The sequence below is a fragment of the Seriola dumerili genome, unplaced genomic scaffold, assembly GCF_002260705.1.
Source record: "Seriola dumerili isolate Sdu_G_001 unplaced genomic scaffold, Sdu_1.0 BDQW01000665.1, whole genome shotgun sequence".
In the NCBI taxonomy this organism is placed as follows: domain Eukaryota; kingdom Metazoa; phylum Chordata; class Actinopteri; order Carangiformes; family Carangidae; genus Seriola; species Seriola dumerili.
The window spans coordinates 1395526-1416391 of NW_019174920.1; the positions used below are offsets into that span (position 1 = coordinate 1395526).

General features: G+C 41.6%; 1 protein-coding gene across 1 annotated transcript in view; it reads left to right on the forward strand.

The window, feature by feature from the left end:
• The window catches only part of ttc27 (tetratricopeptide repeat domain 27), a 63798-nt gene extending 43960 nt beyond the window's left edge, over positions 1–19838 (forward strand). The window contains exons 16-20 of the mRNA XM_022765134.1: positions 582–747; positions 4308–4505; positions 4806–4917; positions 13466–13566; positions 19550–19838. Coding sequence (XP_022620855.1) covers positions 582–747; positions 4308–4505; positions 4806–4917; positions 13466–13566; positions 19550–19675 — 703 coding nt within the window. The 3' untranslated portion in view covers positions 19676–19838. The remainder of the gene's footprint in view (positions 1–581; positions 748–4307; positions 4506–4805; positions 4918–13465; positions 13567–19549) is intronic.
• Positions 19839–20866: the final 1028 nt, after the last annotated feature.

Below are 20866 nucleotides of genomic sequence, written 5' to 3' on the forward strand. Positions count from 1 at the left end.
CCCTCTGTCTCTTCCTGTATTTTCTCTTCCTCTCTATCTCTTCCCCTCTCTCTCTTCCCCTCTGTCTCTTCCTGTATTTTCTCTTCCTCTCTATCTCTTCCCCTCTCTCTCTTCCCCTCTGTCTCTTCCTGTATTTTCTCTTCCTCTCTATCTCTTCCCCTCTCTCTCTTCCCCTCTGTCTCTTCCTGTCTTTAATTTTCCTCTCTATCTCTTCCTCTCTGTCTCCTCTTCTCTGTCTCTTCCTGTATTTGCTCTTCCTCCCTGTCTCTTTCTATCGGCCTCTTTCTTTATGTCTCTTCCTATCCGTCTCTTCCTGTATCTTGTCTTCTCTCTCTTCCTCCCTGTCTCTTCCTTCCTGTCTTTTTCTATCTGTCTCTTCCTCTATGTCTCTTCCTATCTGTGTCTTCCTGTATTTTGTCTTCTCTCTCTTCCTCCCTGTCTCTTCCTGTCTGTCTCTTACTGTATTTTGTCTTCTCTCTCTTCCTCTCTGTCTCTTCCTGTCTGTCTCTTACTGTATTTTCTCCCCCTGTCTGTCTCTTCCTCTCTGTTTCCTCTCTGTTTCCTCCTGTCCTCACTTGTAGAAACAAAGCCTTCCACACCCTGCAGGAGGCCCTGAAGTGTAACTATGAACACTGGCAGATCTGGGAGAACTTCATCGTTGTCAGCACCGATATTGGGGACTTCTCTGAAACCATCAAGGCTTACCACCGTCTGATGGACCTCAGGGAGAACTACAAAGATGTCCAGGTACAGGACTGAACTTAGGTGACAGTAGATTTGACTCTCTGAGAGTATGTATATTTTATTTCCTTGTGTTTCTTGGCCTTTTTATGCTACAGTTACTTTCCTAGTGACCTATAAAGTCCATTGTTAGCATTGGTTTGTTGTAGAAATCGCCTTAAACATCAATCTTTGTTGTCTAGAGAATTTTTCGTTTACTGGGGCATTTAAAAATACAAGTGTGATATGATGAGATATTGAAGGAGGCAGTGCTCAGCTCCGAAGCGCTCCAGCCCAGTTTAACCCCTGCCTTCCACCAAATTTGTTCCCCGGCCACTTTGTGAGTTGATCTGTGCTTAGCCAATCAGAGTGATTGCTGATGAATAGTGGGCAGGTACCTCCTCATAGAAGCAAAATCTCTGGTTGTGGTTGCAACAGAAAGAACAACTCTATTTTTTATTCCTCCACGCTGGCGACAGTCATAGTTGGAGGCATATTGTTTTCAGGTTGTCCATCTTTCTCATTCTCATGGACATGATGTTTCAGTAACACCGTCACAGAATCTCTTCAAATTAAGCACAAACATTCACTTGGACTCAAGGACAAACTGATGTCTATCTTATATGACTGTGGATAAACAGGGAGGTAACCTGAAACTAGTCTCAGTGGAGGAGGCAGACAACCACGAGGAGGTGATTCTAGTTTTTTTGTTAATACCATTACAGAAGTGTTTAACAGACACTTAAACGGTACAGATATAAGTGTTAAATATGGGATGTTTTAAACAATGGAAAACATGAAAGTGTTTTTAGGGATGCAGCAGGTTCTGCTGTCAACACTGAACACTTCTCGTGTCTGTGGAAAGAGAACATTGAAGATGCTATAGAGTATTTGCCACAGGTGAAACAGGTGATTTACTCTGCTCATATTATAATACCAGTAAAAAGACAAAGAGTTTATTCTGTCCGGTAGTTTTAATTAATCTTTTTATTGTGGTTACATAAGCAGAGTAATTTACAACAACTGGAAGAAAAACCTTCTTCCAGATCTTCATCACATCTGAGTAATTACATGTCCACCACTGCATTCAAAGTAGAAAATTAACCATCAGCTTTGAATAAACAAGGCAGAAAAGCCAGTGGCAGCATTTTCAAGAATATTAATTCTCTCCTTCAGCCCTGTAATAATTTTAGTCTTGTGGTCTTGAGCAATTAACTTAGTACTTACTGAAGTATCTTCCAAATCATGTGATTGAAATCACAGCTGTGATACAGAGGGACAGACAGAATCTGGCTGAAAACTGGATAACTGGAAAAGATTTCACATACGTTTTCTTCATTCTGCTGCATCCGGGTTTTATCTGCCTTCTTTAGGCAGCATGTTCATGTGTTGTTTTAATTTCCTCTCATGAAGTAGATTCAGATACACACAGCCTTCCATTAGGTCCAGTACTTGTCAGGTTTGATGCTGTTACGTCCTCCTACAACACAGACAGCCACTGTCACACTGGGCTTTAAAATGGTGGATTTCAGCTCATTCCAGTGCGTTTACCTTCATTAGTGGTTCACTTGATGTAAATTTGCATAAATCTTTTGCATCAAGTTCAACTCTTGTGACCATTGAAATGAAAATCTCGACCAGTGCCCAACAGAGGAGGCTGTAATAGCTCGTATCAGCTGTTTTGACCTTGTTCTGTTGCTCCACAAAAGGTTTGTAGAGTTATGAGGTATGAGTCTGTGGTGATAGTAACCTATAGTCCAGTTAGCGACCTAGCTACTTTATCTGACCTGTTATGACTGGCATGTTCCCAGGTGACTGTCATGTTAGTGGTTAGTTCCCTTCAGTTGTCACTACATAAGAAAGGTTTTGGCACCACTTATTTCACGAGGGCCCCCTGTGAACTTTTGCGTCACTATGTTTTGGTGTGACCAGGCCTTAAAAGTGCAGCAACCATTACACCCCAATGTAAGAAAGAGAAAACACACACTCATGTTACAGAATAATCTAAATACTTAGGTCCACTAATCGTCTTCACCCACTTCTATGTGGAGGTCCAGGGAAGAGTAATAAAGCATTTCCATAATTTCATATTTTTATAGGCATTAAAAATAGGAATTGTAAAGAATTTGTAAATTAAATAATGATCCATCAATAAATACTGATGTTCTAAAAATGGATTTACAAAAACAACATAAAACACTTATTAAATATGTGACACTCTGGGCCTTAAGTGCTGTAGAACCAGGCTAAACAATTCCAGTTGGCCATGGGATGTAACAGGTTGGAGAGCTGACCAGAGGGTTTTACAGCACTGAAGGTTCAAAGTGTCACAGAAAGGCTAACAGGAGAAGCTAAATGACTAATCTAATGGATTAGCTAACAAGAAAAGGAAAAGCAGCTGGAAATGGAAATTCTACTAATTATTCATGAATTAATAAATATATTTATAAATGGTTTATTAAATGAGTGTTGTGATGTTTTTGTAAATCCATTTTTAAATCTAGTCATTTAATCAAGTATTTATTGACAGATTAATAGTTCATTTATAAATTTTACAATTCTTATTTTTAATTTCTATTGAAATATTAACTTAAGGAAGCTTAGCTCCTCGTTGACGAGTCCTCTCGCTCCCTTCCAACACTTCTAATCTGTTCCTCAGGCATCAAACACATCCTCTTATAGGCACTGAGTGCTATTTTTATTTTCTCACACACACACACACACACACACACACACACACACACACTAATTTTTAAGCTAATCTAGCCGACATAACAACACTCAAATAACACACAGAGACAGACAAAACTAACTGTTGGCTAATTGGTTCAGTTCACCACAGCAGAGAGGAAGGTTGTAGAGGAGGGTCAGCTGAATGGAGTCTGTGTGTAGTGGAGTTTTGATTAAGTGCAGCACTCCCCCTCCCCCTTCCTTCACATGAAGTTACAGCCTCTCCTTTCAAACTGCTCCATTTCTACTCTTCTATTTTTACAAACACCTTTAAATGGGTTTTATAAAAGATCACGTCACTTTTTTGGAAGCAGCATTTCTGCCTCACCTTGTCAGGAAATGTCATGAGGAGATGTCAGCTGATGATAATTTCTCTGACTCTTCAAACCTTGTGGTAACAACCAGAGGTTGCACTAATCAGCTGGCTGAGGATCAGAAAATGAAGCTAGTATGGTCTACATGTAAGGCCCTGTCTCCTACAAATTAAATTTATGTACAACTTAACTTTGAATAGGAAACACATTGTGTGTGAAACTAGTTCAAACATCTTGGATTCAGGTGTCAACAGAACAGTGAATAGTCTCAATTGATGGACGGTGGTGGAACTTGATGCTCTGTTACTTGCTGTTGACTTTTTCTGTGGACACTGTAAATGTATTAGTAAGTTATAAGTAATTATATTATAAGTAAGTGTCAGTTAATGGCATAAACACCATAAACCTGTGAGACCACGGCAACACGAGCATGAGTGCAGGTGTTTATAAAAAAAAACACATTTCCTTTCCATCCTGCTGCTCCCTCACTGGAGATCTTGACAGCACTGTTACTAAAGTATCATTTATTTTTCCTCTTGGCAGATTCTGCAGATACTGGTAAGAGCAGTTGTTGAGAACCTGACGGACAGCCAGGGTGTCCAGGCCATAACCCTCCAGTCCAGACTGAAGGAGCTCCTGGGTCGGGTCAGTTCCCGCCACAGCAGTGACTCTGAGATATGGCGGCAGTACGCTCTGCTGTACGGTGATGGCCACAGCTCTAACCCAGAGGACAACGAGAAGGTCAGAGCCACAACCAGCATCATAGTGAACCACACTGAGACCATAGAGAAATACATCTGTGCACTTGTGTCAAGGCTTTATGGCCACAACCAGCTTGTTTTACCTTCCTCCTCAAATCATGCAGTCCGCTAAACCAGCCAATCAGCCAATAGTTAAAACCCCAGAGCAAAAACACTGAGTAAAACAGGGGAAGCCTTGACTACACCTAACTGTGGTAGTTAACTGTCGTGGCTAACTGACTTGGCTAGCTGTCCTGGTTAACTGCTAAAACCATGGTGGTATTTCTCTGGGGGTTTTCAGGCCCTGCAGTTCCTGTCGAAGGCTCACCGCTGTGAGGTTCAGGCTGGTGGCTGGGAGAAAGAACCTGCTCTCTTCAAGGAGGTGGTGAAAAGAGCCATTGATATGGGAGAAGGTGAGAACACACTACCACCATCCACAAAGCTAAAACAGTCTATACATGACACACATTAGACTGAACCTGACTGACTTCCAATCTTGTTGATAGAGGAGGTAACTAAAGGTATATTTGAGAGACTATTTGGTTCCAGCACTGACACCGCACTGAAACAGTGTTGAGATGGATAATATAGTTTGACTAACATTACTGTACTAAATGGGTCTGACAGTGGGTTGAGACAATAATGATTCTAAACTAATATCAGGTATAAACATATGATGAGTGGGATGAGTAACGTTTGAGATAATGGACATAAAGTACACAAAGTAACAGCTTCTAAGGAACAGATATTTAGTTTTCTGCTGGGAGCTGATTGTTAGCAGACTCCATTTCTAAGGTAACGTTAGCTAGTGTTGCGCATGGTTGGCAGTGTAATGCAGCTGAAGAGGGAGGACACTCAGGAGCATACACTTTAAACCAGTGAGGAGAACACTAAGAACAGTGGAAATATGTGCAGTCAATCTCTCAAGTGTATGGTGGCCGTGAAGTGCAGACACAACAACAAATCACAAAACACAACAGCAAATCACGAAACACAACAACAAATCACAAAACAACAACAAATCGCATACGACAAAACATTAACTTCTTGCGGAAAAGGTAGGTACCTGCTATCCACAAGGATCGTTGCTGATTGCAGTGTTGGGAATAGTTCTTTCTTCTATACAACACTGCTTCTTCAGAGTGCGCATATTCATTGTGAAGTTGTGAAAAGCAAATTAAGTATCACCTCATATGTATGCCCTGCATCAAAATTATCTCTAATAGTCACAAACTTTGAATCAGAGGTAGTGCCTAGGACCTCTAGAACTGCCAAGATGGTCTGACAGACAGTTTGAGTTTTTATTATGTAAATAACTTAAATAAAAACTACAGGTCTCTCAGTCCATGACTTTTCCTAAATATATGTTTTTGATGTTTTCTGAAATATGTTTTCTACAATAAAAAACACAACATTTCTGAGCATTTATGCCTCTGACCGCCGAAGCGGTCATATAGACCGCTGTCATATAGACTGCTGTGGCCATAGGAATTAGAACGAAATTTCCATTTCGCTGTTTTCAAATGAAAATCTCTCTCTTAGTTTTTTGCAATATATTTGTATATATTAGAATATTTTTATTCGATTGATGTTTTTTATTCTACGTCGTCGTTTTGTCTGACGATGGAGAAATTTATGTACACAACGGAAGAACTCCTGGCTTTAAAGTTTACCAGATATGGAGTTAAACATCCCATACCGGCTGAGCTGAAGAAGCTGTACAGTTGCTGCAGAGCTGGGGCTAAGCTAAAGGCTAGGAGATGGAGATATAAGCCTTTTCTACCATCGATCCTCATGGGAAATGTCAACTCCCTGGCTAACAAGTGTGATGAACTGGAAGCACTTGTGACAAACCAGTGAGCATATCGTGAGTGTAGTCTCATGTGTTTCACAGAGACCTGGTTAAACGTCAACACTCCCTACTGTTGTGTGGATTTACCCGGCTTCACTGCAGTACGAGCGGACAGAGACGCTAAAGCAAGTGGGAAGAATAAAGGTGGAGGACTGGTTCTGCTTGTGAACAATAGATGGTGCAACCCTGGTCACATCACAGTGAAGGGGAAGATCTGCTGTCGGGATATTGAACTGTTGGCAGTTGGTCTTAGACCGTACTATGTACCGAGGGAGTTCGCACACATCGTCGCCATTGTTGTTTACATTCAACCATGAGCAGAGCCTACAGTCGCATGTGATGTCATTCACAAGACTGTTGCGAGAGTACAGACCCAGCACCCTGATGCATTCATTACGATATCGGGGGATTTTAACCATGTCACTCTCACTTCTCACCTGACTGGCTTCACTCAGTATGTTGACTGTCCCACAAGTGAAAATAAGACACTTGATCTGTGGTATGTAAATGTTAAGGAGGCCTACACTGCTTCAGCTCTACCACCACTCGGCAGATCAGATCATAATCTGGTTTTTCTTCAGCCTTCCTACAAGCCCTGTGTACTGAGGCAGGCTGAAACCACCCGGTCATTCAGGAACTGGACCCCGGAGGCCAGTGAGTCTCTAAAAGACTGTTTTGAGCGCACAGATTGGAATGTGTTGTTGGATTCACCGGAAAACGATAACAGCAAGGACCCTGACCTTGATAGAATGGTTGAATGTACCACGGACTACATTCACTTCTGTATGGACACTGTAATACCAGCTAGGACTGTACACTGCTTTCCAAACAACAAACCCTGGATCATCAGTAACATCAAGACCCTCCCTCAACCAGAAAAAGGAGGCCTTCAGGGATGGAGACAGGGAGAAACTCAGGTGTGAGCAACATGAGCTGAAGAGGAGATTAAAGCAGGTGAAGGACTACAAAAAGAAAGTAGAGAGGAAGCTGCAGCACAAAAACACCAGAGAGGTGTGGAGAGGGATGAGGACCATCACTGGCTATAAAGAGAAGAACAGCCAGGCAACATCAGGTGATGTGGACAAGGCCAATGAGTTCAACCTCTTGTACAACAAGTTTGACACAGCCTCACCTGTTCTCTCTCCCACTGCTTCAGCTGCAGCTTCTCCTACGGCATCTCCTCCACAACCTGACCCTGCAGCTGCACCTCCCTCCACACTGGGGTCAAGTCTCCTGTCCTTTACAGCGGAGGAGGTGAGGGCGGAGCTCAAGCGGTTATGCCCTGGAAAGGCAACAGGCCCGGATGGTGTGTGTCCGAGGCTGTTAAAGGACTGTGCAGCCCAGCTGGCTGAGCCTCTCTAGAGGATCTTTAACTTAAGCCTTCAAACAGGGAGGGTCCCTGTCCTGTGGAAAACATCATGTCTTGTTCCGGTACCAAAAGTAGGACGACCGGCTGAGAAGACCCTGGAGCGGCTTCTTCTCCTCCTTCTGAGGCCATAGGTTGAACATGCACTAGACCCCCTACAGTTCACTTACAAAGAACATATTGGAGTGGATGATGCCATCCTTTACATGCTCCACTGGCCCATTCTTACTTGGATCAGCCAGGTGGTTACATGAGGATTATGTTCTTTGATTTTTCAAGTGCATTTAACATCATCCAAACCCCCATCCTTAAAGACAAGCTGGAAGGGATGGGGGTGGATCCCTGCGTCACGTCCTGGATTGTGGATCACCTGACAAGACGACCACAGTACGTCAGGCTGGGTAACTGTGTCTCAGGGACAGTGATGAGCAGCACTGGGGCTCCACAGGGGACTGTTCTGGCTCTGTTCCTGTTCACCCTGTATACGGCCGACTTTAAATACAACTCTGAGTCCTGCCACATCCAGAAATACTCGGATGACACAGCTGTTGTGGCGCATGGCAGGAATGGGCAGGAAGAGGAGTACAGGGATCTGACAATGGCCTTCAGTGAATAGAGTGACAAGAACTGCCTCCTTCTGAACACCTCCAAGACCAAGGAGATGGTCATCGACTGTTGGAGGTCTAGGCCCACCCTTCAGCCCGTCAACATTTGAGGGAAGGACATCGAGGTGGTGCACACTTATAAATACCTGGACAGTAAACTGGACTGGTCCCTGAACACAGATTCCATCTATCGGAAGGGGCAGAGCTGGCTCTTTTTCCTCAGGAAGCTCAGGTCCTTTGACGTCTGCAGTGAAATGCTGCACATGTTTTATCAGTCAGTGGTGGCTTTTATGCTGCAGTCTGCTGGGACCGCAGCATGTCAGACATGAACACAAAGAGACTGGACAAGCAGATAAAAAGGCTGGGTCTGTGCTTGGCAGGAGTCTGGACTCACCCAGGACTGTTACAGGTGCAGCAAACGTCTCATCTCATTGCGCTGCAGAATAGAGAGGTTCAGGAGATCCTTTGTTCCCACTGCCATCAGGCTATAAGCCTGATGGCAGTGGGAACAAATGTAATTATAATTGTTTATTTATTATCAAGTGTTTTTATTATTATCAACAATGAGCTAATGGACTCATGAATTCCCCCTAGGGAATAAATAAAGTATCTATCTATCTATCTATCTATCTATCTATCTATCTATCTATCTATCTCCACTGTTTATTGTTTTCACTTAACATTAGGCTTACATATGTATATGCAGATCTGGATAGAGAGCAAGAGAGAGAGAAAAAGCGAGAGAGAGAGAGAAGTCGTCACGCAGCAGATTTAGCCTACCAGCAAAAACTGAAAAGAAATGGAAAGAAGTGGAGAGAGGAAAAATAAGAAGAATATACAATGTTCAAGAGGCTTTGTCACTTTCTCAGGACCTTAGCGAGGGGGGAGTCTGATGGTTTAGTGATGAGGAAAGCCAATGTCAGCTTGCACATCTGTCAGCATGTCCACTCATGACGCAGCCACCTCGTAAACCTTATTTTGTGACTACAAACTACACCTTGATTTTGTAAATTGTTGGCCTATAGACTATAAACAGTAATCAACATCTAAAATCACCCTCATTTATAATGGATAAAGAATTATAATGCAGCCTAATAAATCTCAGCCAGCTACTGTCCAGTCCCGTACACATGCCACACCGGTCTCTGTGAGAGCTTGTAGGCTAGGTCAGATCCAGGTGGGACGATTGTTTAAAAAAAAAAAAAAAAAAAAAACCTCTGGCTGTTGATAATAAACAATAACAAAAATCATCTCTAATGTAATCTACCCCCCAACCCCTAACACAACATTATATGAAGGAGAAATACTAACATTTATTTTTTTCCACTTAAAGAACTGCTTGTGAACCCTAACAATGTAAATACATATGGTGTTCTGGGAGACCGATGTGGTGGCTTTAGGGGGTGCTAGAATGCTGGCATCCTAGTGTTAAAAAGACAAGACATTGTGTCCGTCCAATCAGCAGCGATCCTTGTCAATAGTAGAGACTTACCTTTTCCATTAGAAGTAAATGTTGTTGTGTTTTGTAATTTGTCGTTGTGTCTTGTGATTTGTTGTTGTTTTGTGATTTGCCATTGTGTTTTGTGATTTGCTGTTGTGTTTTCCCATTTTTCGTTGCACTTCATGGCCACCGTGCAAGTGCAATACCCAAACTTGTCCTTCTGCAGGAGCCAGCTGCTCTGAGTTTAAGAAAGAAGGTTTTCAGGGTCTTAAAGAAACAAGTCTGAGAATGAAAATGCAGTGACTTCAACACTGTTCTGACCTGCTAGACTGCACACAATCAGCTGCTGCTGAGGTGCCTTTGAGCAAAGCTATGAAGTCCCAAATCTTCCAGCTGCTCAAGAGTCAGACTGTGTTTACACCTGGCAGCTCAGCAAATGTCTGACTGTATGAATGCAATGCAGGACATGATCCTATAGATAAATAAATATATTGTATAGAGTAGTGCAGATGTATTTATGCTGATGGGCGCTCTGCAGTGTCAGCTGACCCTTCAGCACCCATGTTAGATGGATGACAAACCTCCCCTGAAACGAAAGCGAACAGGAAACATACCTTTCTACCGTTGCCTGTGTGACCTTTGCTATCAGCTTCTGAATTTGTATTGCAGTCTATGGGAGAGCTACTATGATGGTTGAAGAGTTCCTGTAGCTCAAAGTAAATTCAACATGTCTGCTGCTGTATTTACTGTTGCACTGTCCAGTCTGAACTGTAACCTCTCTATAAGCACTAACTTGTAAACAGCTTTCTGTGTGTGTGTGTGTGTGCGTGCGAGCGTGCGTGCGTGCGTGCGTGTGCGCTTGTGCGTGCGTGTGCGTGCGTGCGTGCGTGTGCGTGTGTCTCTTAACGTGCTGGTTCAAACACCTGTGTTTAGCTGGAAGACAGAGCTGACACAGATCTTAGTGTGATCTCAAACGACTGCTTTTTGTGAAAAAACAGTAATTCCTATCAAAACCATGAGTGGACCATGACTGGCACAAGACCTTTGTGCACTGCATATCTGGCTTTGGTGTTTCTAAAGCAAAAAATGTGGACAAAGAAGAAAATTACAAAAAAATAACACTGGCACATTTCTCGGGAAATCAGCTCCTAAATTTGTATTGCAGTTGATGGGAGAGGTGGCGGGTACTCCCATCTTGTTGAGGCTCATGTTCAAATTCTGCAAGTCTCTGTGCTAAGGTAGACACATTGTATTCAACAGGACAAATTATGTGGCCGTGAAGACGAGTTAAACATAATCGCTAGAGTGGGAGAAGCTCTAGAACTCCTCTGAAAAAATTCTGTCATCCACTCTAGCTCTGAACATTCCCTGCAATACACACCCATTATAAAGTCTGAAGTGGTCTAAAAATGACACAAAACGTAAACTGCGATTTTGTGTAAACCAAGGTAGTTGTCAAAATACCAATTTAACCCAAACGAGTCTCAAGTCTTGTGACCCATTTAACGTTTCAACCTTTTTTCTACGTTGAAGTATGACGCAGCAGTAGAGCTCCAAATGTTGTCGTTTTGAAGACGTCTCCCTATTCATTCGCCATGGTTACTCGAATCGCTTAGAACAGTCATAGCACACCATTCCCCATTGAGCATCAAGCTATATGTTGTCTGCTATTGCATTGCAGGCATATAAGTATGCAGAATAATAATATCAATGCTATTGCATTGAAGGCATATATATATAATAAAACATAAAAGGCCAATAAGAACTTTATCCAGTCACATGTTCAAGAAACAGCAATGAGATATTTTCATCTGTTTCCTCCGCCGACTCCCAGTGTCTTTTACACAACAACATCGTGGTGGTTAAGCTAATTACAAACCGTGAATAAACGCTACAACGAAAGCTGTCTGTAAGTGATTATCTTGCTTCACCATGAATCTTAAAACTTGGTGGATTGTTGTAAACTGAGCGACTGGCTGAAATAAATCCAAGCAATAAATTCAAATCCTGTTCTGAATTTCTTTTTCTTTTTCTTTTTTTTTTTTGAAAAAAAAGAACCAGTAATAGTCTGAGCTGAATCAATAAGGATATGGATAAGATAAAGATAAAATCCTAATGATACCCATCCCAACAGCTGGTTAATGTCTGACTTTGGGAGGATGAGCACATCACAGTTCAAATCCCTTTACTCTCTCTCTCTAGTCTTGTTTAACCAGTGTTATTACGTGATTATCATTTTTATGGCACACAGTGAGATCAGTCACAAACGTGAAGGATTACTTTCCTGTAAGTGTTGTCTGTTCATTAGTAGACAGAGCTTTTTTAATATCTTTTGTCCTTGTAGCTCATAAAANCGTGGTGGTTAAGCTAATTACAAACCGTGAAGAAACGCTACAACGAAAGCTGTCTGTAAGTGATTATCTTGCTTCACCATGAATCTTAAAACTTGGTGGATTGTTGTAAACTGAGCGACTGGCTGAAATAAATCCAAGCAATAAATTCAAATCCTGTTCTGAATTTCTTTTTCTTTTTCTTTTTTTTTTTTGAAAAAAAAGAACCAGTAATAACTCTCATCAAGTCATAAAGTCGTCTTCTGCTGCCTATGTATTTACACTGAATACGTTTTTGAGAAAATGTTTAGGCCTGAATCTGGGATTATTGATCATGCCAGCATGTCATTTAGATGTTCTGGAGGAAAATTCATTCAACTATTCAATAAAATAGTCGATAGATTAATCATTAGAAAAATAGTTGTTAGTGGCAGCCCTAGTTCTTTGCTTGTGGGTACATGTCTTTCTATAATTGTGAGGACAAATTTAGTTAAAACTCATTATTGTAAGGTCATTTTGGCCGCTCCTGACAACTTCAGAGGGCTTTTTGAAGGTTAAGCTTAGGCAGTTTCTACCACACACACACACACATACATTGACAGACATAGAAACCATCTCCACCTTCGGATATTAAATGTATAAGTGTCTCAACGTTGTGACACAAGCTTTTTGGAGGCTCTATGGTTGACAGTTCTACTGCCACACACAACAATACTCACACAAACATTGACAGACACACACAAGTGCACAAGTTGCTGACCAAACTTTCACACAACTGACTGTGATTGGCTAATTAGACTGATTAACTCAGGGTATCTTTTACTGTTGTCCTTGTTGTTCTGTTCTAGCAGGAGAAATGACAGCAGCTTTATTGCAGAGCAACTTCTGTTCCGGCATGTAAACGTGTGTATACATGTCTTGCTATGGTTGTGGGGACAAATTTAGGTTTGTGAGGTCACTTTGGCCAGTCCTTGCAGTTTCAAAGAGCTTTTTGAGGTCAGTTACAACATGATGCTGAGAATGAAAATTTGCAAATTAGTTTTCTTTTGATCAAGTAATCAATTAATCAATAGTTTAAGTTCTAATCCATTATACAGAAGCCATGCAGTCCCTCTCATATTGGTGCTGTGTATTAGATATATTACTAGGTCAGTGTGGCTCCTCCACTGAAGTGTAAGAATCATGTAGAGCTATAGCTGCTGAAGATGGAGCTGATTTAACTACTCTTTACACGTTTTATGAACTGATCAGAGGTCAAAGCTGAAATTATTAAATCTGTGTGTGTGTGTGTGTGTGTGTGTGTGTGTGTGTGTGTGTGTGTGTGAGAGAGCTTATTGACGTGACTGGATTCTCTTTCTGTCTCTCAGTGACCCTCAGCTGCAGTAAGAAGAAGACTAATCCAATAGAAGCTCTTCAGATGCTCTCCTCCACCCGGCTCAGCCTCCGCAGTTTGGCCACCAAAGCTAAGGTACAGTCACCAATACCTATCATGTTAGACAGGCATGCCACATACAGAAAATGAAGTGCAGATGGTGAACGTTGTCAGAACCTTTTAACCTGGGCTTCAGTGGTTATTCCAGTTTTTATGTCAATAATTATCTTTAATGTAAAGCAGAGGTATTCACAGAGCCAGATCAGTGTCTGTGTGAAAGGGACAGATGGTGACATGCCGTTGTGTTACGTCACGCCTCTGAACCAAGCATCAACATCCGAGGCTGAAACATGAAGTCAACACTAAAAACTGCAGTTCCTCTAATGACCACTAGAGTCAGGCTCCAACAGTGAGTCAATCCCCATAGACTCCCATGTTAAAATGTCCAACTTTACAGCAGAAATAAACATGTTTACAGCCTGGTACAAAAACAGCTTTGGTCTCTAGAGCTAATTTCCTCCTTCATGACAACTGTTAATATAACTCACCTGTTTACATTTTATTAAGGCTTAAAGTTATGGAGAATTGAGGGCGTGGCCTCTTTCAGTGACAGGTGGGTGAGTGTATGCTTGGCATATACCAGCATGCACCAAAGTCTCAGCTCCACACATGCCCCTCCTCTTTGTCCATTTTTGGATTAGCTGGGAGGTATGGGCGGAGTCAGACACCGCCAAGATGGTGACGGTGGAGCAGCTCACTCTGAGTTTCAAAACAGCTCTTCAGAAACCTATGGGTGACTTCACGGAGGCTACGAACATCTTTATTTACAGTGTGTGGTCTGAACACCACCATGCTATCTAAAAATCAAACATGGGGGTGGCAGTGTGCCGGCTTTGTGTGGTTCAGTGTAGTCTGAGTCAGCGGGTTACGTGCCATCGGGTGCTACAGGAAACAACAACAATGTCTGAGTTGCAACATACATGCTGAAAATGGTGAGTTTTGATCAAGATCTGGATCAGCAGCCGTTGACAGCGCTCACCTCCACACATACAAATGCACTGCATCCTGGGCTCAGCACCCCTGTGGAGTCAGGTCTGGCTTTGTGAGACGACCTTCAGTGTAAACAAGGCCATAATGGAGGTTGGTTTTCACCGCAGTGTATATGGATTCTGCTGCTGCGGCGTCGTGCAGATTCTTCTGCAGTGTTGTGTTTGACAAATGACGCTCCAAGCAGTCAGCCAGTGAAGCTGAGCTCCTCAGTCTCTTAATGATACACAATTAAACTAGTCAGTATCTTTCATTTGTATTTATTTACTTAGATTTCCACACTTATAGCCTTCAATGTATGAACTGAAAACAAATTGCCCAATTAATGAATTGATTGACTTAAATTCTGTTGCTTCTTTATGGCAGCCGAAACAGCATCAGTCCTGTTGGAGTAGGTCTCAAAGGGTCGATCCTTAAACAAGGATGAGGAGCTGATGCCACACACACTATCTCCCTCTCATTGATCTGTGTCCTTCACTGTCTTTGTCATCCAGGATGACATCCAGAATCAGCCATCAATATTAATGATACCAGTCAGCTAGGTTTGCTGATGCTAACATTAGCAGTGCACTGTGACTTCCTTTTTTTCTTATTCGTATTCTTCCAAATATTCAAATACAAAACAGTTTTCTTGCATATTACAGTGTTAAAACATGTATTGGTTATGATACAGTACTGAAATATAATAAACCAAAAAGGAAAGAAAAAGGCACATAGTTGAAGAAGACATATTGTATGAGAGTTGTATTCAATTACATAAATAAACCCAGTAAAGAAAACAGATTCTGGGTGTTTCTGTCCATCATTCATTTAAGTGATTTTGTGAATAGCTGAAGTTCATTTTTCCATCCATTGATATGGGGCTTAACCTTTAAATATTTGCATCTATGAATAAAATGCTTACCAACGTAATCAAATCATTTATCAGAAACTTCTTCTGAAATTCTTCTCCATAATAAGTACTCCAGCTTTAACCCACATCATATTTAGTGGGTGTAGCAAAATGTCTTCATGGACGTTTTACATAATGTTATATTAATATGCAAATGAAAGAACAAACAACTCCAGCTCTGAAATGAATTTACAAACATTGCGAAGGCTACGTTTACTGCAGTCCTCCTGAGTGTGTGTTCTCCCAGAAATGCGTGTAACCAGGACTGACAGTGAGCTGCTACTGCTCATCTCTGAATGTTACATGATTTTATTTAAAGAATTTAAAACTCAGAAAGTAGAATCACCCCCTTGTGGTTGTCTGCCTCCTCCACTCAGACTAGTTTCAGGTTACATCCCTGTTTATCCAGAGTCATAGAAAATATGAACCATTTGTGTGACATTTTGTCATAATTGCTGTGCGAAGTCTTGAATTACGGATAAAAAGTGGTTAGTGAGGTCACACTGACCTTGACCTTTGACTTTTGAACACCAAATCTTATGAGTTCGTCATTGTTTGCCAAATTTGAAGAAGTTCCCTGAAGGTGTTACTGAGGTATGGCGTCTACGAGAATGACACGGATGCACGGCATATTGTTTTGGGGTTGTCCATCTGTACGTACATAGTTTGTGCACCGTTCTACTTTTCATTAACTCATTAGACCTTAATGGACTCGTTAACATTTGTAAGGCAGATCAAGGTTGACATTAGGAGTTGTCAGCTGATGATAAATTCTCTGACTCTTCAAACCTTGTGGTGAGTGATCTGACCATGCAGCTACTGATGCTACACAGCAGAGGAGGCTATAAAAAGATATCAAAGAGCTTCCAGCTTGAAATCTTGTGGGAAATAGAAGTTAAGCAGAACTTGAAGAGATCTGGACCAAGACCAAGAAACTGTTCAAATAAGACAAAGACAAACCCCCCTCATACAGTGGCAAGAAAAAGTATGTGAACCTTTTGGAATTAAATGAAAATGTGATCTGATATTCATCTAAGTCAAGGGTATTGACAAATATAATGTGTCTTAAATAATACCACAAAAAAAAATTGATCTTTCATGTCTTTATTGAGAATAACCAAAAAATCCTCATAGTGCTTGTGGAAAAAATATGTGAACCCTTGAATTAATGACCTCAAAAAAGCTAATTGGTGTCAGGTTTTAACATACCTGGAGTCTCGTTAAGACAATGAGTTTGGGTGGGGGTGTGGACTAAAGCTACTTTGACTGATAAAAACCCCTCAAACTTTTGGAGTTTTGCAAAAGAAGAACACGTTTATGTGAGCCATGCCTTACCAAAAAGAGCTTTCAGAGGATCTACGATCAAGAATTGTTGATTTACATAAAGCTGGCAAGGGTTACAAAGTGATTTCAAAGACTTTAGAAATTCACCAGTCTACAGTTATGCAAACAATCTACAAATGGAGACACTTTGGGACTGTTGCTACTCTACCAAGAAGTGGACGCCCAGTCAAAATGACACCAAGAGCACAACGAAGACTCATCAATGAGGTAAAGAAACAACCCCGAATGACAGCCAAAGATTTGAAGGCATCATTGGAACTGGCTAACATCTCTGTTCATGAGTCTACAATACGTAAAACATTGAACAAGCAGGGTATCTACGGCAGGACACCACGAAGGAAGCCACTGCTTACTAAAAAGAACATTGCTGCACGCCTGAAGTTTGCAAAAGAGCACATTGACACTCCACAGCGGTATTGGCAAAATGTTTTGTGGACTGATGAAACTAAGATTGAACTATTTGGAAAAAACACCCAGCACTACATCTGGCGTAGAAAGGGCACGGCATATCGTCATGAAAACATCATCCCAACCGTAAAGTATGGTGGAGGAAACCTCATGATTTGGGCCTGCTTTGCTGCATCAGGGCCTGGCCAGCTTGCAATCATTGAGGGGAAGATGAATTCCCAAGTTTATCAGAGAATTCTTCAGGATAATCTGAGAATGTCTGTACATCAGCTGAAACTCTGTAGAAAGTGGGTGATGCAACAGGACAACGACCCAAAACACCAGAGCAAGTCCACAACAGAATGGTTCCAGAAAAACAAAATCTGCCTTTTGGAGTGGCCAAGTCAGAGCCCAGACCTCAACCCAATAGAAATGCTATGGATTGACTTGAAGAGAGCCATACACATGAGATGTCCAAAGAATATGGCAGAGCTTAAGCAGTTCTGCCAGGAAGAATGGGCAAAAATTCCTCCTCAACGATGTGCAGTTCTGATCCAGAGCTACAGGAAGCGCCTGGTTGAGGTTATTGCTGCTAAGGGGGGGTCAACCAGTTATTAATTCTAAGGGTTCACTTACTTTTTCCACTGCCATTTTGAATGTTGAATGAGTGTGTTCAATAAAGACATGAAAGATCAGATTTTTTCTTGGTATTATTTTAGACACATTATATTTGTCAATACCCTTGACTTAGATGAAGATCAGATTTTATGACAAATTTATTCAGAAAACCATGACATTCCAAAAGGTTCACATACTTTTTCTTGCCACTATATAACTACAGAGGAACTGCAGGAAGGTTCAGTTGACACAGGAGTGGTGGTGCAGCATTGATGCACAAACAGGGTCTATGTGGAAGAGTCATCAGAGGGAAACCTCACCTGTAACCTCGTCACAAAAGTGAGCATCTGAAGTCTGCAGAGCAACATCAGGAGAGTCAGTTAAACAAATGCTTGAGGACAGATGAGGTTAAAACTGAGCTCTTGAGCCACAACCACCAAGGCTGTGTTTTGGAGAAAAAGTTCCAGCATTTTGCCAACTGTAAAGGAGGGTGAGGGTGGAAATATTGTGCTTTTGGGTTGTGTGGCAGCAGAATGACACAGGAGAAACAGACAGAAGAAAGAATGGATTCCACCAAATATCAGCAGGTTCTGGATCCAGACATCCTGCAGGCAGTCAAGACATAACTCTACAACAGGACCATGATCCAAAGCAGACCTCAAAATCCACCATGAACCACTGCAAGAAGCATCAGCTGAAGATTCTGGAATGGCCCCGACAGCCCCCCCTGACCTGAACATCACTGAACATATGAGAGTAGATGTTAAACCTGCTGTGTGGCATATCTCAGAACCAGAAATGATCTCAGGAAGAGGCTGAAAACTTGAAAAGTAACCGAGCATTAACATGTGAAGGCTCATGTTTGTTTCCTGCAGTGGTGGATTCACTTCTTCAGTGTACATGTTTGGGCAAAGATTTAGAAAGTGTTGCTCCTACAGTTTGTCCACCAGGGTGCGCTGACAGGTTTATTTTTCAGCTAGAAAATGTGCTGCTGGTGAAGCTCTTGGTCAGTGTTCCTTAGCTGACCTCACCATGTAAAGAGCCTTGTGATAATGTTTGTTTTGATTTGGCGCTGTACAAATCAAATTGAATGTAAATGAATTTAATAATAAGGGTCATATTTTTAAATAATGAATTCTGAATGGAGATTTTATGGGTTTTTTTTAACTTTCAAATATTGATATCTCAAAAATCCACTCAACATACTGGAAATAGACACTTTTACACAAAGGTGGACTTGTGTTACACAACACCTAGATGTTTAACTGAGTGAGCTGGATTGTTGTGACAAAATTGTGTTATAATGGACAGTCACTGAAAATGTCATTGATATATTCCTCTATAACGGACACTCTGCAAATGCCTCCTTAATTTGTGTATGTGTATTTTTTAAAGGTATGTAGTCCTATGTTATCGTATTGAATATTGTTCTGTAAAATAAAACATAAATGAATGGCAGCAGCACATTGCTGTTATTAATGATTTATTTGAGTTCACAGTCACTTAGTAAATAATTGTTTCTTGTGCCATAAAGTAGTACAGCAGATTTAACCCATGTATGACACACTGAGCAGCAGAGGCTCTGTCATACGATTGTTCCCATGACTCAGAGTGAACATGATATCTGAGTGTTGATGTGCCGCACTACAGACAATATTAAAGGCAGTAGCTTTAAATTTCTCACAGTGCAGTTTCATAACATCAGCCACTGTTGGTGAGTGAGATAATAATGATGGTGACAATCTGATCCTCCAGTGACTGATTTAACAGTTTCCTCTTGTTTCTCTCCAGCAAATGCACACAGACGTGGCCACAGGTCAGATCCACGGCGAGCTGCAGGACGGTGTCGCTGCTCTGGAGCAACTCATCACAGAGCTGCAGGAGCTGAGCAGGAAGCTACATGACCAATCACAGTGACCATCCTCAAGACACGCCCCCTCTCTCCAGCTGTGACTGATGGTAACGACTGATCAAAGACAGACAGACCGCAGCACCGCCCATCTGCCTTTAAATAATCATGATGTTTTTGTACGTATTTGAACGTAAACCATGACTGTAAGGCACTAATCAATAAAATACTTCAGAGTTTTAATGCCTGCTTTAGATTCTGTTTATTACACAAGAAAAACATTTGAGCTCGAAGAAAGAGCTGGTGTCAGGTTTAAGGTGTTGTACAGAAAAATCACTGCTTTCCTTTGCTCTGAGTCTAAATCCTGTTCATGGTCTGAGGACTTAGACCTACAGCTGTGGTCCCTCTATTCACTCACCTGCTGCCTCTGAGTTAATATATTATTTTTGGTCAGTTTGATATTCACTCTAAGATGAAAGCCTGAAAGTGGCATTTTCTTTTTATTGCTGACCAGGTCTGGAGCAGATCCCTGCTCAGCTGTTAGTTCTAGTTCAGACCTGAGTGAATCACACTGAACAATCTGTATATGTATTTACTTTGTTCTATTGTACCCTGGCCCTGAGAGCTCAAAACACTGCAACTTGATGAGTGATGAACCAGCCTGGTTCTTTGTGACTTTTGAAGTTAAAAGCTCTGTACTATGTTTGGTAGGAAACTGAAATCGAACAGCAGCCTGTCCAGTTCATACACCACCTCCTCATCAGGTTCTGCAACACTAATAACATTACACTACTGTTGCTTTTGTTCCTGACAGACAGGACCCATTATTCACCACCACAGGTTTCATGTGGAGGTAAACAGTAGCTTTAGTCATTTTAACTAATTTTATTTTCTGGTGAGGACGTACTTTAGGACACAGCTTGAATCTTCAAATTTACAACACAAATGCACAACTACAAACTTTGAAAAGAAACTTCTTGCAGACTAAAGAGCACAGCAGTTGTCACTTGTGTTTTCCTGTCCAGGCTCTTCACTACACCTGTCACATTAATGCTGTAGTCATGTCACACTGCTAGCTTTGTACCAGCTAAGTTACTCACACTCACTCACTCTCAACACAGACACTCACACACACAGAAACACTCACTCACTCTCATACACCCACTCACTCACACAGAAACTCTCACACACACACACACACTCACACAGAAAAACTCACTCACTCACTCTCTCACACGCACACTCACTCAGTCGCACAC